The sequence below is a fragment of the Rhinoderma darwinii genome, chromosome 3, assembly GCF_050947455.1.
Source record: "Rhinoderma darwinii isolate aRhiDar2 chromosome 3, aRhiDar2.hap1, whole genome shotgun sequence".
Taxonomy (NCBI): Eukaryota; Metazoa; Chordata; class Amphibia; order Anura; family Rhinodermatidae; genus Rhinoderma; species Rhinoderma darwinii.
Window position 1 is genome coordinate 191270866 of NC_134689.1, and position 19251 is coordinate 191290116.

Below are 19251 nucleotides of genomic sequence, written 5' to 3' on the forward strand. Positions count from 1 at the left end.
AATAACTGTTAATTACGTTTTTCGAGGGGAACTTAAAAAGCCGCTATTCCGGCATTGTCTTTTGTGTTCAAATACCCATCCCCAGAAGAGGGGGAAACAGAATACTTACACTGAAACGGAGAGAGGCGTACTGGATCCATACGCTACAGACACTGCACCCCAAGGGACTCAATAGGGAATATGAAATCAGCAGCTTCTTGTAATATATTTAATACTCGCCGCTAGATATTAATCAATGATTTTATCTACCTTTAGGATCTACTTATATATGTAGTCTTAGCATCTCATAACATTGAGTCCATAATTATTCAAATGATACTAATTACTGCCATTTTATTACAGACTTAATAACATCATCCAAGATCTCAGGATCCATACCTGATATTCTTCATATCACCATGTATCCTTTCTACCTGACATGATTCTCTTCCATATTGGCCCGTTCATTAACCTCCTATCTACTAACGCTATACTCTATATATACCTATTTCTTCATTACTGTCCTTTTACTACCTAAACATAACGTGTTCTTTTTTACATTCAGTAATCACCTAAACATAACATTTGTTATTTCTTACATTCAGTAATCACCTATATATTCCCTAGTGCACACACATCATCTTGTTACCTTTACAACAAAATGTGTCCCCAGCGCTGTGTTTATCCTCACCATCCAATCAACGGCGATATTCTAATTAGCCATGTGCTAGCAGCACTCAGCACAGCCCGATTACCACTTCCGGTCCTACAACCACTTCCGGTCCTACAACCACTTCCGGTCCAACAACCACTTCCAGTCCTACAACCACTTCCGGTCCTACAACCACTTCCGGTCACGTAGCGTTCCACCTGTGCGTTCCAAGCACCACGCGGCAACACATGTGACCCTACATCGGGACATAAATAGAAGATTCTCCCGATTCCCCTGTAGCGCCAAACAACAGCGGTCAAACGCCATACAAATGCGACATCCATACAGGATCATACATTGACTAAGGTAAATCCCTGCACTATTCACATAATATCGTACTTTTACTTTACCGATCATCTTTCTCTCCACATAAGACTATAGACATTCACATACAGTAGTACTTCTCCAGACTATCCAAATAGAGTATCTATGCTAAGTACCATCTATTGCTATCCATCAACTATCTATCCTTTTGTTAATTATTCTTGTGTTAATATCTCCTGTCATGCCCCTTGCTCCTTAACTACCTCTATAGATGATGACTAAACACTGCAAATATTTGTAACAAATAGCATATATTCACTGTCTGATAATCCGCAACCTCTCCTTGCTATTCACACTTTTTTTTCTGTAGTTTATGCGCTGATACATGTTCTAATATCTATAATATGCATTCCACGTGACGAAATTATTTTCTTTTCCTTTTTTTGACTATTTGTAACCTATGACAAATAGTACCTATTGTACTTAATTACTTAATATTGCTTCCTAGGAAGATTTATATGCTTTTGTGATCTGTACAACTACTTTGCTTTCTCCATGTTACTAATGACATTCTGTACCAGCTGTTACGGAACTTATACTTATATAATACATGTTTGTGAATTCTTTAGTGCCTGAGGAAGGTCATGGTATTGACCAAAACGTCGCACTACACTGTTATTGGCTATAAATATATTCAATTATTTATCTGCAAAAGAATTTCCACTTTGGTGTGCATAGTGCTTTTTCTCTTTTAATTGTCTTTTTTGTTTTAAATTGACGCCATCCATCATGCGGCGTAAATACCATGTTACCTTTATTCTATCGGTCTGTATGATTACGGTAATACCAATATGTATAGGTATTTTATGTTTTAAGACTTTTACACAATAAAAATACTTTTAAAATTAAATAGTTTTGTTTTTGCATCAACGCATTCCAAAGCCATAACATTTGTATTTTTCTGACGATGACTTGTTTTTCGCCGGACGAGATGTAGTTTTCATTGGTATTATTTTAGATAACATGGGACTTATTGATTATCTTTCATCATTTATTTTTTTTTTGGGGGGGGGGGCAATGGAAAGCAATTAGGCTTATATAATGTGTTGGTATAATCAGTATACCAAAGTATTACTGCCTATCTGTGTAAAACTATGTAAAACTGACACGTCATAGCAGGCACGATATAATAGGCATACAGTCATGGCCTTTGTTAGGTCCATGGCTGCCATGGCATTCCATCAGCAGTCGGCAAACCGCATTCATGGGTCACAGAGAGGTGACCGCGGAATTTAAGGGGTTAAATGGTCGGGATTGGAGGTTTCCTGGCCGTTACTATTATGTGCATGCAGGTGGGTAAGTAGAAAGGATACCCTTCCCATGTTGTTCATGTACGTGAAAATGCAGGTGGTGGTTTTAGGAGTATATAGAGATCAGAACAGTATAATATTGTCTCCTGTCCCCAGCCGCGCTCACTGCTCACCATGGCTTCTGCGCCTACACATGAATGTTGGCGCTCTCTGGATCTTTGGCCCTGCCCTCCAGCTCGGCCATCTGACCACATTATGAGATGTTCATCACACAGGGCTCTTGGCTGCATACATAACAGCAGCAGGGGAAGAGCATGTCTGGTAGGAGAAACCAATTTACTTATACAGAGGATCTAAGTGCACGTGTTGCAAACATGTTGCAGTTTTTGCTGTGGTTTGCGTACAATCACTGCAAATTACGGGATTCGATGGCCACATGTGATCCCACCCTCTCTGTACAAGCAAAGATTACGCTAGCATAAAATTTGTTTTTTACGCTCACTCTGCCGTTCCCTCATATCTTGATAAATGTTCAGTGAAAAGGTGAAGCCTAGGAACATGCAAAACGACACATAGGAATGCAGGACAACTGATGGTTTGCTGGACGACACGGCATCACATTGGCACACAGCACAGCCTACCCATATATCACAGCAGGAGAGAGAAAGTGTTCTGCATATGGGGCGAGTAAAATAACAAGAAAGTAAACACTTGAACATAAAACCATGTCAGGTAGTGTTGTTTCACAAACTTTATGTGGTACCAGGAGTTTATGAACTACAGGGTGGGCCATTTATATGGATACACCTAAATAAAATGGGAATGGTTGGTGATATTAACTTCCTGTTTGTGGCACATTAGTATATGGGAGGGGGGAAACTTTTCAAGCTGGGTGTTGACCATGGTGGCCATTTTGAAGTCGGCCATTTTGTATCCAACTTTAGTTTTTTCAATGGGAAGAGGGTCATGTGACACATCAAACTTATCGAGAATTTCACAAGAAAAACAATGGTGTGCTTGGTTTTAACGTTACTTTATTCTTTCATGAGTTATTTACAAGTTTCTGACCACTTATAAAATGTGTTCAAAGTGCTGCCCATTGTGTTGGATTGTCAATGCAACCCTCTTCTCCTACTCTTCACACACTGATAGCAACACCGCAGAAGAAATGCCTCCCGATCTGACCCCCTTAGACTTTTAACTTTGGGGTTATCTGAAGGCAATTGTCTATGCTGTGAAGATACGAGATGTGCAGCAACTGAAACTACGGATACTGGAACCCTGTGCTAGCATTTCTTCTGTGGTGTGCATATATGCAGCCACTTCTCACCTCTGGGAATGAGAACCGATCAGCCTTGTTCGCAGGATGGTGGTGGTCAACAATTCTAGTTGATATTAAAGTCTATGGTGGGAAAATTCCTTGAACAAAATTACCAATATAATTATTATGTGTCTGAGTTTTTCGTTTTCTTCTGTTTTAATTTAACAGAAATTGATTCTGGCAAGTGGGCATATCCCTGAAGGAAAGGTTTAAATTGAAGAAAAGAAAAAAAAAAAAAACAAGGAAAAATGAAGGTCGCAGATATTAATATGAATAAGTCTTAATATTGCATTTTCTCATTTACACAATTCTCACATTGTATTCTTCTTTGGAAAATAAACGTTATTACAGTAAAGTACAGAACAATAGGACCTTTATTCTGACTTTGCCTGCAGCTAGTGAACCTATGTGATAAAAAAAAATCATAGTAATTTTTTTTTTTTTGTTCATGGTAACTAAATAGCTGCCGAAAAACTGTTTGGTTGGAATGGAGTTTTTCAAGAAGGATTTTCCTGCCAGCAAGAAAGATTATGTGAAATGTTCTGTCTATAGCTGTTTTCCTCACACTTGAGGAGATTATGCGGCAGGACCTCTGTTACAAAAAGCAAAGCCAGACAGACTGGCAAAAAAACGCCTCTAAGGACATTGCAGGATTCCAAAAGTAATGAGATAGCGACCCTGTAGTATATCCACAGTAACTAGACTGTCTGACAGGAGCCAAAATATATCAATTCCCTTTCCGTGGGAGCTGCCACAGCCTCATGCTTCCTGCATATAACGTCAGCATTATAAAATCATTAGATTTCAGATGATACATATTATCTAGGGGGTTTATGAAATTGCAGCATTTGACATGACAAATTTTATTGCCATTTATAATATAATCTTGAAAAGATGACTGAAGGTATCACACATGAATATGTACATATTTGAAGATCAACAAACCTATTTTGTATTCATGAAAATATAATCTCATGTTTTCCAAGGTTCAGAATAAAGTCCCATTTGTCTTCAATGGGTCCATACTTTGTGCGGATGACCCTTAGGGTCTACGCTGAACTGCATGCTATAACTGCTAAGTGTGACTCTCATGACTTGAGGTCTGTGCTGTCGATGACTCCTGACACTTCTGTGGCCAATCCAATCATTCATTGAAAATCACTTTTCCATAAGATATTTCTTGTTGCAGTTAAAAAACATAAAATTCTCAATATACAGCAGCCCAAAAATCACATGGTAGATGGCTAATGACAATATAAATGTCTTCTGCAAATATAGTGAGTCAACTTCTAGTAAAATATAAGTATCCCTTGTTTAGATAGTAACACATATTGTTTTCTTTAAAGTTATGAGAATTGTACATGACAAATCTTGACACCATATTTCAACTCTTTTATTTCTTTTCAAATTGAAAGTCTTGTTTCAGCTGTCTGGTCTCCTTGACTGTATAATCAGTTTTTTGCTCTGAACTTATAGTTATCTTGACTGTAATACTTACAGATGTCTTAAAGTATCTTCCGTCAGCAAAGACTGCAGCCCTCAGGAGGGATCTCTTGAATCCCCTATAGACAGTTTTTGAAGAACTGGTTGATAGCATGGCACATGATTCCAGGGAAAAACAAAACTGCCATAGAGATGATAATCAATATCAACTAACATGCTGGCCACCTATATAAAGGTCATCTGCCATCAAGATGTTGCTTTTTATCATTTTAGAACATTCAAATTAAAATGATAAATGAAATAGATTTTCCGACTGAAAAAGAAAATAACTGGAATAAATGTTATAAAATAAAAAAATAAGGAGATACTCATCTCTTCAATCCTCCGCCAATTTAGCGCAGATGACCCAGCGATCCCTGTCTTTGTTTACAAGCATCCAGCATGTGAACTCTGCAGTCAATTAATGGCATCAGCGGCCATGTGCCATACTACTGCCATCATGGCTCCCATCGTTGAGTGGTGATGCAAGTTGTATGGAACGTGACCCCCTGTTGCCACTTATTGGCTGCAGCTGTCACAAGCTGGCCGCTTGTAAACACAGACCGGGGGACCGTCAGACTGTCCGCACTGGATCAGATTGCAGATCTAGGTATTGTTTTGTTTTTTTAGAAGACGGATAACCTCATCAGATAAGTTTTGCACTATATTATGGTTATTTTCTATATAAAAATGGCATAATTTTTCTTAATCAAAATGGATGCTCCTGTCTTCATAATGGGCTTTGCGTCTGTGCAGACCGCTTAGAATACATCATTTAGAAACTTACTCCACACACTCACAGCTGACTGGCCTGTCATGTAACCTTACATTTACTACCGGGAAACCGTGAATGTGACTGATCAGTTCCCTTACTGAACACTTCTACAAGGTTCAGCCTATAGACTCAAAACATATTCACTTCCTTCTTTCAGGTCGTATAGGAGTCTCCTAAAACTGGGATATCTCCTGGACTTTCAGTAAGGCGCACAAATATCCTTCAACCTTGGGCTGGAGCAGTCAGTCATTCCACCAAACAACGTACTGCTCTGGCACTGGCACTGCTGAGCTCTGCACCGGTAGAGGGTATGACATGTGAGGGCATCTAGGTTCACACCACTTCTAGGTTCTCTCTGACAAGTTGGTAACTATGTACTAACAGCTGATAAAAGTGTGTAAAACTTGCATTTCATGTCTAGTAAGTTATTTCAGGCACATACTAACACTTAAATGTTATTACTAAGGGTGGCCTTAGGTGGACAGTTGCTTTATTGATAATACATGAGACATCTGCAAGCTGCATATCCAACAGGTTCTACAAGCTCAATAGAGAATATGTGTTGCTCATCTAGTGAATAAAATTGTATCTTATAAACAATGCTGACGTCCACATCATCTGACAAAGGTGCAGATTCATAGATAAAAAAAAGTAGTCATAATCATTTTATCAAGAACATAAACAGAAGTGATCGTAAAATGGTTTACTTATAAATATTCTACCATAGAAAAATGTATATGTAAAGCTGATCTGGCATATGGGAGGCTTTCATCCCTCCACCTGCTGTGAACACAACATTTCTCAAACTGGGACTAATGTGACATCTGTAATTGCTTTCTGCATTAAAATAATAACACCGCATACAAGATTATTGGTAATTTCTACCTCAGGCGTAACTTAAAGCTCCTGGGCCTCAGTGCAAAATCTGTAATAGGCCCAAATCTCTTGCAGAATTTAGGCTATGTTCACACAGCATAAGCAAATCTGGCGTGAATTTTTTAGAAATGTTCTTGCAGAAATCTGCAGCTAACGCTTAGATTTCTGGTGCATATTGCCCAGCAGATCTGCGTGCAGGTTAACCCTATTGTAATTCAATAGAGCTAATCCACGGCTTTAAAGTGCGGAATATGCAGTAATATTAACCCCTTCCCGACATCCGAAGGGTTTCCCGCAAAGCACAGTACAGTTACGTTGCGGTTATAGTTGTATGACACCCTGCTGTAACGGCCAAGGCCGGAGCTAGTCTACGATCTGGCCTATTAATCCCTCAGATGCTGCACTCAATAGATATTGCAGCATCTGAGGATTTTTTAGCCACTGGCACCCCAGCAACGCGATCGCTGGGATGCTAATGTTTGGTATGGCAATCGGAGTCCTAACAATTGCCTCCGTGTCTGCCTTGTATGGAAGCCTATGATGACCTCCGGCGGGTCCTCATAGTTTTGCTGTCAGTATAAAACTGACAGCTCTAATGCACTGCACTACGTATGTTGTGCAGTGTATTAGAATAGCGATCAGGGCTTCAGGCCTTCAAGTTCCCTAGTAGGATAAAAAAAAAAAGTTTCAAAAAGTTTAATAAAAGTGTTGTCAAAAAATAAAAGTTTCAAGGTAAAAAAAAAACAAATTGTCTTTTTTCCCCATAATAAGATTTTTTTTATTGGAAAAAGCGCAAAAAATAAAAAAAACTATAAACAATTGTTATCGCAGCATCCGCAATGACCCAAACTATAAAACTATTATGTAATTTATCCCGCACGGTGAACGGCATTAATAAAAAATATGAAAAACAACGCCAGAATCGCTGTTTTTAGGTCACATCTACTCCCAAAAAATGGAATAAAAAGTGATAAAAAAGTCACATTTACCACAAAATAGCACCAATAAAAACGACAGCCAATCCCGTATAAAAAAAATCCCTAATACAGCTTTGTCCACACAAAAGTAAAAAAGTTATGGGTCTTAGAATATGGCGACACCGAAAACAAATGATTTTTAAAAAAAAAGAGATTTTATTGTGCAAAAGCTGCAATACATGAAAAAAGCGATATAAATTTGGTATCACTGTAATCGTATCGACCCGCAGAATAAAGTTAACATGTGATTGATGACGCACAGTGAATGCCGAAAAACCGACCAATTAAAAACAATTCCAGAATTGCTTGTTTTTGGTAATTTCCTCATCCAAAACACTTAAATAAAAAGTGAACAAAAAGTCGTATGTGACCCAAAATGGTACCAATAAAATCTACAGCTTGTCTTGCAAAAAACGAGCTCGCACACCGCTCCATCAACCGAAAAATAGAAAATAATGGCACTAGTAATGCGGTGATGAAAAAACATCCCAATGTGCAGGCCGGAGGGGAACATTCCTTCAGCTCAAGTGGTTAGCGAGGCCCTAGTTTTTGGGAACCAGGAAGAGAAGGGACATAGCACATCTGCTGGAAGCGACAACGCCCATGTTATACCGGGGCAACACTTTCCCAGTAAAATTTCCCACACTGCAAAGGATGAAAAGTCCCCAAAAGGTGCAGAGTGTTACAAAAGGGGGATAAGAAAGAATACCGTTCATCAGTGCGACACTGGCCTGTGCATAACAGATTGCTTCACAGCATACCACACATCTATGGATAGTTTTATTATTTACCCCATTATTATACCCTCTTATTATGCCCTGATGTACTCTGCGCAGATTAAATATGCCCCCACATTATAAACTAAAATACCAGTAAAATACAAATAGAACTACTACCAAGTAAAATCCACGCTCCAAATGGCCCTCCTTTCCTTCTAAAGCCCTGTTCACACTGAGTTTATTGTAGACAGAATATTCTGCCTCAAAATTCTGTTTGTAATTTTGAGGCAGATTTTGATTTGCCTACACGGCGTTTGCTGCGTTTTTCGAGGAGTTTTTAGCTCACGCCCATTGAGTGCCACGGGCAAAAACAATGCGAAATACGCTTTCTCTGCCTCCCATTGATGTCAATGGGAGGTCAGTGATAGTACATGTCGCTTCTTTTTTCCGCGAGATGGTTTTTCCGCTCGCGAGAAAAAAAAACGCCTCCGCCTCCCATTGAAATCAATGGGAGCCATTTTCGGACGTTTTTTGGTATGTTTTCCGACGCGGTTTCCGCATCAAAAAAGGTGTCAAAAAACTCTGTGTGAACTGACCCTAAGCCCTACAGTGTGTCCAAACAGCAGTTTATGTATGGCATTGTCATAACCGGGAGAACTCACTTAACAATTTATTTCCCAAATGGAGTCACTTTTGGGGTGTTTCCACTGTACATGTACTACAGGGGCTCAGCAAATGTGACATGGTGCCCAGAAACCATTCCAAAAGCCAAATGGCTCTCCTTCCCTTCTGAGCCCTACTGTGTGTCCAAACAGTGATTTATGACCGCAATCTGGGGTATTGCCATACTCATACCATTTTTAAAAATTGGTTAAACCTACATTTTATTGGAAAAAAATAATATTTTTATTTTCACGGCCGACTTCCAATAATTTCTGCAAATAAACTGTGTGGTCAAAATGCTCACTATACCCTAGATAATTTCCTTGAGGGGTGTAGTTTCCCAAATGGGGTCACTTGTGTGGGGTTTCCACTGTTTTGGTCTCTCAGGGGATTTGCAAATGCGACATGGCCTCCACAAACCATTCCAGCAAAATTTGAGCTCCAAAAGTCAAATGGCGCTCTTTCCCTTCCCAGCCCTGCCGTGTGTCCAAATAGCAGTTTATGACCACATATGGGGTATTGCCGTAATCAAAAGAAATTGCTTTACAAATGTTGGGGGCCTTTTTCTGATTTAGTTCTTGTAGAAATGAAAAAAAAATTGTTAAACCTACATTTTATTGGAAAAAATTTATATTTTTATTTTCACGGCCGACTTCCAATAATGTCTGCAAAAATCTGTGGGGTCAAAATGTTCACTACACACCTAGATAAATTCCTTGTGGGGTATAGTTTCCAAAATTGGGTATTTTTTGAGGTGTTTCCTTTGTTTTGGTACCACAAGACCTCCTCAAACCTGACATGGTGCCTAAAATATATTTTAATAAAAAGAAGGCCCCAAAATCCACTAAGTGCTCCTTTGTATCTAAGGCTGGTGCTTCAGTACATTAGCATGCTAGAAATGATAAAAGAAAAAACACGGCGCCACCTTGTGCAGATCAGTTGGTATAGGTGAGACAATAAAGCAAGAAATGTGCTCACCTGGATACGAAGTTTTTGGGGCATGTATAGTAGAAACCACAGTGCTGCTGCCAGATCCGAGTCGGTAACCAGATGGGACCGCTTAGGTACAGAGACTTGCAGGAGAAAGACGATTGTTCATCGTTGAAACGCGTAGCCACTCACTCAAATGAATTGAACTTATTATCAATATCTCTGGATTTCGTTCCTATCATTTCCACCACACAGCAGCGCCCCTGGAAAGATCCATTTTTTCTCCTGCAACTCTCTATTAGCATGCTAGGGCCACATGTGGGATATTTCTAAAAACTGTAGAATCTGGGTAATCCATTTTTAGTTGTACTTCTCTGCTAAAACTTTCTGCGTTACTGAAATAAAATTATTAAAACTAAATTTCTTTAATTTGCTTTAATTCCTGTGAAACGCCTAAAGGGTTAAGAAAATTCTAATTGCTGTTTTGAATACTTTGAGGGGTTTAGTTTTTAAAATGGAGTGATTTATGGGGGTTTGTAAAGTATGGACCCCTCAAAGCCACTTCAGAACTGAACTGGTCCCTGAAAAAATAGCCTTTTGAAATTTTCTTGAAAATGTGAGAAATTTCTGTTAAAATTATAAGCCTTGCAACATCCTAGAAAAGTAAAAGAATGTTAAAAAAAACGATGCAAACATAAAGTACATATAGGGGAAATGGTAATTAGTAACTATTTTGTGTGGTCTTACAAGCAGGTACATCTAATTTTTGCCATTTTTCACTACATTTTGGTGTTTTCCACAATTAAATACTGAATGTATCGAGCTAATTTTACTACTAACATGACACTATGTGTCACGAGAAACAATCTCAGAATACTTGAATAGGTGAAAGCATTCCAAAGTTATTACGCCATGAAGTGACAAATGTCAGATTTAAAAAATGAGGCTCTGTCAGGAATCTCAAAACTGGCCGCAGTGGGAAGGGGTTAAACATTCTGCAGATTCCACAGAGCGTTCATTAATCTGGGATGGGTTATAAAATGCCCCATTCCCATGCATTACCGCAGGAATATTAGCCCATTCTGTAAAGTTTTAGGCGCCAGAATCCTGAACTAGCAATCATGGCCTTGTAGTATTGTTCTCCTAATATGGGGTAGAGGAGCTTTTTGGGCACTCCAGGCTCCAGGGCTTGGGTGCAACTGCAACCACTGTACCCCCCATAGTGGGACCCTATTACATGAATTCACAGTGATTTTCCAGTGTAGCCCTAGCCTGTCCTCACACAGCTCCAAATGTTCTGTTTTATTTTGTTTCTGCCAGACCTTCAACCCACACCTCAAAATACACCAAGTTTACTTGGCTTAATAGGAAATCGTCCCTATGGATTGTGTGTGCCAACCTGAAACAGGTAAATATCATTATGGGCCTAGTAATGTCAGATGGGAATATATTATCTGTACAATGCCAAAGAATCTGTTGGCATTCTGTAAATAATGGATAATAAATGTGCACAAATGTCTTCACTTGTACATACTTACTTCAGGGTATTTATAGATGCCTTTCAGGACCATCCTTCCCAACTCTAAAGCTTAGGTCCAGGATGTGGGTAGACTGCTCGGATGGCTTGCCTGTGTGAGCAGCATCAGTGTCAGAAAGGAGCTGCAAGCTAAAATACTGATGGAGCTGCTCATAGATACAATCAGGAGGCGAGAGTGAGAAGATGGGCCTGGCTGCTGCCCCGATGCCGCATGCCACAAACTAAGAAGTGTGTCGGTGCTTCATGGGGAGGGATGGGAGGCCCACTTATTAGTTCAGGGGCCCACTGGGAGAATTCACTGCCAGCATGGGCCCCCATTCTACTCCACCCCTTGAAATTGCAATCTGATTTCTACTCGATTTATCATTTAATTATCAACATACACCCTCTTTAAGAAAAATATGTTTTCAGATATATTGTCAATTGTATAAACAGAGCTGATTTTGATCTTCTGAAAAGATTTAAATTCTATGACATTTATGCCTCTGACATCACTGGTGTAAGAACAAATTACGAAGTTTTTATGAGGGCGCTCTGATTTATTCCTGCATTATAGCGGATTCCCATTTAATCTACATATCCCTCAGTCAGGCACATTATACACAATGTTCTTTACTGACTTTATTGATCCATGTATTTTGTTAATGGTGTTCCCTGTTTGCAAAAGGTGATAAGAAGATCTCAAAAACATATCTTGTTGCGGAAATATTTTCTAGAAGTACAAAATTACTGCGCGTCACCAGATTATATTCACTTGCTACAAAGATGATTCCAGCACTAACAGGGGTAAATGGGTCATTAAAACAAGAAAGTGAGAATGCAAAGGCTCTTGGCAGACAAACATTTCATTTACTTCAGTGCTCCAATAACACATGCTGCTTTCGGAGCTTGGCAATGTAAACCATAAAAAGAAGCATGCTCTGCATAAATTATTCTACTTGAAGGAAATAGCGTGTTAGTCATAGACAAAGCACTGCAAATACGGATTTAAACAAAATACCTTACCTTAAATAGTCTTAATATATTGGCAACCATAATGGAAACAGAACTTGCTGCAGCTCCTATCACTGCAGATATTCTATCCGGCTTGGTAAAAATAGGCAAATCTCCGTTTGCACATCTGACATCAGTAGCATCTTTTTCTATTAAAGCTTGCACAAAGGTTAAAGATTGCTCCAAGGCATAAGTGTCCCTTGAGCAGGTGTCAAGGATCCGGACCCCTAAAGTAATGTTTGATAGAAGGTCCTGGTCTTTGTTTATCTGGTCTATGGCATACATCATTGCCTCAAGTCTATGAATTCCCTTTTCTTTTTTAAGTTCCCCACAAGGCACCCCTCGTTCTCCTCTTGAATGGACTGGGAAAAGACCACCAAGTATAATGTCCCCTTCCACTCGGATAGAGTGGGCATATTCTTGACTTCCAACTGTATGTATCAGGCTTAAGATCCAATACAGCTTTATGATCAGAAACATAGTAGAAAGGCCAACAAACTTTGATGGGTTTCTTTCCAAAGCCAACCTTGCCGAATACATGTTCACAATCCAAAAGCCAATGCTGTAATTTATTATGCAAAACCGTAGACCCTTTAAAGTTGCATCTACTAGATGCTACCATCAGTGCCCACTAAGTGACAATATAGGACGGTTCACCAGATAAATCAACAGTTTCTGTCGCAGCCACAAAACTAGAATCAAAACATTCGATTCAGTTTTGTACATCATGCAGGTAAATTATTACATCAGAGAAATCTCTCAGTGATTCAGTGGGAGTCAGTTGTCTCCAAGTCATAATCATTAGGTATAGTCCACCTGAAAAAGAGAGCAGATAAAATATGTTTAAGTCTATTCATTTGTCCTCAAGATACGCAAAATACACAGCTAACATAACGAATACGATGAAATAACAGATGTAACTGTGCTCTGAGATTGCCATGACTCATTTCCTGCACTGCATACCTTGCCTAATTCAGGTCAATGACCATGAAAACAATATTAAATGGGATTTGAGCTGAAAAACAAGTATAATTTGTTTCATTACTTGATATAAGAAATCTATGGGATTTAAAACCGCAAGATTCCAAAACATGATTTTCAGTATTAACTTAAAAGAAGGTAAATAAAAAAATATACATAAATTACCATATTCAAAAAATAATTTTACCCCAAACAGATTTAAAAAATGACATACAATAATTTATCTGAGCACGTAAACATGTAAAATACATAGTAGTAATACAATGTTGTATAAATAAACAATTGCACATTGAAAAAGACAACAAGCATTAGGTGCCTTTAACATAAAAAAAAAAAAGAAATAAAAATGAAACACGGTCCACATTAGTCCAATATATAATTATACTATGAGTCCAGTCTTAAATAATGTGACAACACAGTTTGCAACAACAGTACATTTCAGTGCCTATATAATACTGTCGTATGATACCTACTGCTATACTGTGAACACACAACAGTATCGTGAAGTGCTCAAATAACCATAATCATGTATTACCCAAATAATGCTACGATACTGTCCAACTACAACAATCAGCACTATAAAATACATTTCATAAGTCTTTAGAGAGAGAGTTTGGAGCTGGACACATATGAGGACTAGGTGGTGGAGGCTTCTAAAACCTGCCATACAAATGAAAGAAGTGATGGCCACATTCTTTTCTGTAAGCCACCAAAAACTGATGTACTCTTATCTGCCGTTGTTGTCTTTTGGCTAGTAGCTCATGGCACGAATACCTAATTAAAGGTCAGTGTTCTATATAGGGTGTTTTTTCATTCTTTTTTTTTTTCTTTCTACAGCATCTGAGATTTTTTTTATTGTGTGTGCATAGTTGTAAATGTTTGTAATGTTATAGACCAAAACTGGTCAGAAGACTGGTTGGTCATATACATCTCATGCTTATGTGCATCTTAAAAAGCAGGGGCCCTGGGGGCTATTGGACCTTTAGTTGCTGCTATTAGGCAGCCCTGATTTTTCTGACTGTTAGCATACATGTGGCAGGAATTTAGGAGAAAAAGCATTACACTAGCTGCTACCAAGTGAGACATTAAGCATGGAATTCATACTTTTTCAATTCATACGTTGCATAAACTTGGTGGAAAATATCAGTAAGAAGCCGTGCTTCTTATTGATGGGTTGTGCTATAAAATAAGAGTCTTAGCGCCTGCTTCTTAAAGGCGTACTTGACTGCACAGCGGCCAAATCCACAGCTAGAGAGACATTCAGTACCGGTCTTACTAGTGACTGGGCTTCTTCTAGTCCAGCTCGAGTTGAGAGTGAGGAAACCATGGGAGGGAGGGAGGGATGCTAGATGTATTGGAAATAAAAAATAGCCATGTCTCAGAACTAACTTCCAAACCCAACTTCCTGCATCATTTTTATCTTTAACAAAACCAAACTCAATAAAAGGATTAATGAATAAAATGTTCTCCCATTTTACAATGTACGGTTTATTTATTTCACTGTCCTATAGATTAACTATATAACAGAGTTTTCTAACAATGGGACACAGCATCTATCTCCAGTAAAAGATTTACGGCTTTAGTGCTTGTGTAATAGGTGTCATTACACTCTGAAATAAATTTCGCTTTGCATCTTAATCCATTTTTCTATGTTATCCGGCTGTTTTATCTGTAAATTGGCATGAAACCCAGCAAAGGTAATAATCTAATAACACACTAAAGCAGTTCTCTTCGAGCTAAGCCTTTATACATGGTCATCCGTTTATTTGATTGTTTATTAAACAATTCCGTATTGTGGAAGCCTTGTTTGTCTGGAGCCGTCATTGGAGATGTATGTGGTCTGGATGGCTGTACTTGCACCCATGTATGTGTTGATTCTTCCCTATTATTAAAAACATATTTAAATGATAAGTCTTCTGTGACCAAATGGATTTATTCTTTGCATTACTTGAATTTAACTACCCGCTCAACCTTAGTCACTTGAATCAGTAATGAAAGGAATAAGTTGGTCACATTTTTGCAGTTATCTACAGAACAACCTTTCAAACTTGCTAGCCGGTAAAGCCAATCTCTTGGGAAACTTATATGTGTAAATTTCAAGCCACATTGGTTTAGAACAACTAAACTGTCTCATAAAACTCCAGTTGTATGGCAAGTCTAAGCCAACTGCCGTACCTGAAATGAGCTCCAAACATCCACTAAAAAGCATGTAATTGGTTATAAGGCATGACTAGCAATTTACACAATCTATTTATCCTGAAATACCCCTATACGTTCCAGTGTTCCTATAAAACACTTAACCAATGTTAATATGTAGCAAACCAAACAGCCACATGTAGGAGGCCTAAAGGGACACCGTGTGCCACTGTATGATCTCCATAGGATGGGAATAGGCTTATGCAGTGCTTCTAGGGAGAAAAGCTCCTTTTATACATCATCTGATTGAACATGTCACAATTTATTTTTCATAGGCATCTGACTTATGAAATCAATGGCATACAGAGGTAAAGGCCGTGCATCTCTATGGAAGCCCTACTACGGCTCTGTACAACTTGGAGCCGTAATATGGCCTCGTGCATGAGGATTTAAGCTGGTGATACACATGGGCTAAAAGTCGGGCAAAATATAAAAGTTTACGGGATGGCCGATGGCACACTGTGATCTGCCAGGTTGGTCTATTGTCGCTGAAACTAGATGTGAATGGCATTATTAGCCTATTATGGCCAATCATCAGCCACATTGCAATGTTTTTTTCTTTGATTATGTGCTTAATCGGCAGTTTAGTCTGGCACGTTGCTGGTGGGATCATTAATACAAATGATCCGACAAACGATCGATTATCCGGATTCTGGCCTATCATAATTTTATGTGTGTGACCAGCTGTAGATAGATTTGGATAAAAGTGGATAATGTTTTGGTCTTAAATACAGTATTAACTAATAGATAAGTAATTATTTACCTTTCATGTAAGAAAGATACGTATTTTTGCATGCTAAGATAGATAGATATTTTACATTATTTCATTTGCTATTAAACAATTAACTACACCATCATATATTTTATCAGATAGAGCGTGAAGCATTTCCCCAGGGATACTCTTACCATTTTATGCACCAATTCCCACATTATCTCTAATGTATAAGGACATTGTTTTGAATGGAAACTTATCATTTTGATTTTCTATTTTTCTTTGCAGTTCGTACTTTAACGTAGAATATTTTGTGCTTTATAAAGAACATTACCATAGAAAAGGTTAGTATCATGCAAAGAATTAGCACTAAAAGGGAACACATTTGTTTGACAGATGGATTATGGATGAATATAAATGTTAGATAATATCCTAATGATAATCCTATTGAAATCAAAAGGATCATTACTATTCAAACAAAATAATTTTAACCCCTTAAAGGGAACCTGTCAGAGTGTTTGGAGCCACTAAACCACCAACATGCCATTATGCAGCTGGAGTTTAGTGTTCCAAACCTGCCAACCTCAAAAACGAACGATAAGGGAATAATTAGTAAAGTAAGTTACAACCTACTGAAAGAAGTCCAGGTAAGGAGTCCTGCGGCAGTGGCGCACGCACATTGCGCACATGAAAGCCAAGGACAGTACGCTTTACTGTGCTTGCGCATTGTACTGATCTCTTCTTAATGTATGCAATGCGGATGAGCCTGATGCCGCTTTAGAGGTAGGCATGTTTGGAACACTAAACCCCAGCTGGTGGTTTAGTGGCTCCAAACTAACTGACAGGTTCGCTTTAAGAACGCTGCCTACGTCATTTATCTATTATATTCATATTCACGTATACAAACCTATAACTTTTTTTATTTTCTGTCGACTTAGCCGTATAAGGGCGTATATGTTGCAAGATGACTTGTATTTTATAATAGCTCCATTTTGGGGTACAAATGGGGTAAAAAAAAATTGTGGCGCAATGGAATAAAAACAGCAATTTGCCCATTGTTTTTTGAGTTATGTTTTTATGTTGCTTACCATGCTTTATAAAATAGATGTTAACTTTGCTCTGTTGGTCATTATGACTATGGCAATATCAAATTTAAATAGTATTTTTAATATTTTACTGCTTTTGTACAACATACTTTTTTTAAAATATTTATTATTTTTATTTGCAGCATTCATACAACACTTTCTTTTTTAGAAATTTATTGCAAACCCGCAATTTTTAGACTTGGGGTAAGAGGTAAGTTCACATGTAGTGTATAATATAGTGCCTTATATTTCCTTCAGCCAAATAGGCCATCAGCTGCCCGAAGGCAAAAACCACTTTGTATGTATCTTATCCTTTCAGTGTCAGAACACTTAGAGACAATAACGGCAGCCACAGTTATAAACCAAACTTGTGAGACCAAACACTTGCTCAATGTTATTCCTGTTTATCCAGTTATAATTTAGCAGAATTTCGTTTCAAAACTATTGTTCTCAATTCATAAGCAGCTAAATTACAAATTCTTAGGAAACACAGGTATAATGCAATGTTATTAATAGCCGTGAAACTGGGATCTCAGCCTAAATGTAGCAAGTAATTTCCAGGTGTCAATATTCAGGAGGCTCACAGCCACGTCACCCAACCTGTTTAACTGTTAACTATGCTGGTCCATTAGGCAATGCTCAGATAGAACATGAGTGTGATATTGGTGAGAATTGAGGAATATAATACTACAACAAGTACAATAGGAAATACAAAGATAATCGTAACAGGATACAGTAGGAGAGAGTCCAGATTAAGGCCCCATGCCCCATGCACACGACCGTTAAAAAAAAACTCCCTAATTGCAGACAGCAATTACGGACCCGCCCGGTTCTATTGGCCACGGACACCTTTCCGTATCGCTACGGAAGGGTGTCCGTGCCGTAAAACTGTGCCGGGAATTATGGAGCATGTCCTACTTTTCGATTTTTATGGGCCGTGCTCCCATACTTTGTATGGGAGCATGGCACGAAAAAGCGGCCCACGGCAGTCGGCGGCCGGCCGTGCTCGCAATCGCGGTCCATGATTACGAACACGGCCGTGTGCATGAGGCCTAACATTTTAAGGAGATCAGGGATGGGTGTCAAGACAAGAGGTATGTATATATAAAGGACTGTTTGTTGACACTGGCCATCACAATTCACTAGTTTCTGACCGATTATAATGAGAACTGGCCAGTGTGAATGAAAGAGATAAACTACAAATAATAAAACTATCAATATCATTGATTACTCAAAGTGGCATTTACATTTTCACAGGGCATTTATGCCTGGCACACGACACTCTCGAGAGTAGTCACTAAGCAACAATGGCACTCCTTGCCCAGCATTCATTCGTTGGTGGTTTGTAAAATTCTGGTGTGTAAAATTGCATTAAACGGTTTGTACGGCTACAATATTATTCTATAATAAAAAGTTCTGCAACTTTCTGATATACTTTGTAATTCAATTCCTTATTTTCAAGCTCTGTTTGCTGTCAATGGATGAACACATTCTTGTGTACAGCCGGAGACTTCTCCCAGATGAGAGGTAGAGACAATTGTATTCAGTCTGGGCAAACCGTCAGCATCTTTCTCTCTAATCTCTCTCTCTCGTCGTGATAAACTGCTACAATGTGGGTAAAATGTATAAGCCAGGAATTCAGACTCTTTAACTCAAAGATGATTGCCTAGACCGAGGATAATCGTATCCACCTTTCAGCTGTGAAAAGCTTTAGGCCTGTACTGATTTTCAGCCTCTGG

General features: G+C 38.6%; 1 protein-coding gene across 2 annotated transcripts in view; it reads right to left on the reverse strand.

The window, feature by feature from the left end:
- The window catches only part of GRM8 (glutamate metabotropic receptor 8), a 1038560-nt gene that overhangs the window by 992828 nt on the left and 26481 nt on the right, over window positions 1-19251 (reverse strand). For both annotated transcript variants that reach the window (XM_075857175.1, XM_075857176.1), the window contains exon 2: window positions 12551-13354. In XM_075857175.1, coding sequence (XP_075713290.1) covers window positions 12551-13078 — 528 coding nt within the window. In that variant the 5' untranslated portion in view covers window positions 13079-13354. The remainder of the gene's footprint in view (window positions 1-12550; window positions 13355-19251) is intronic.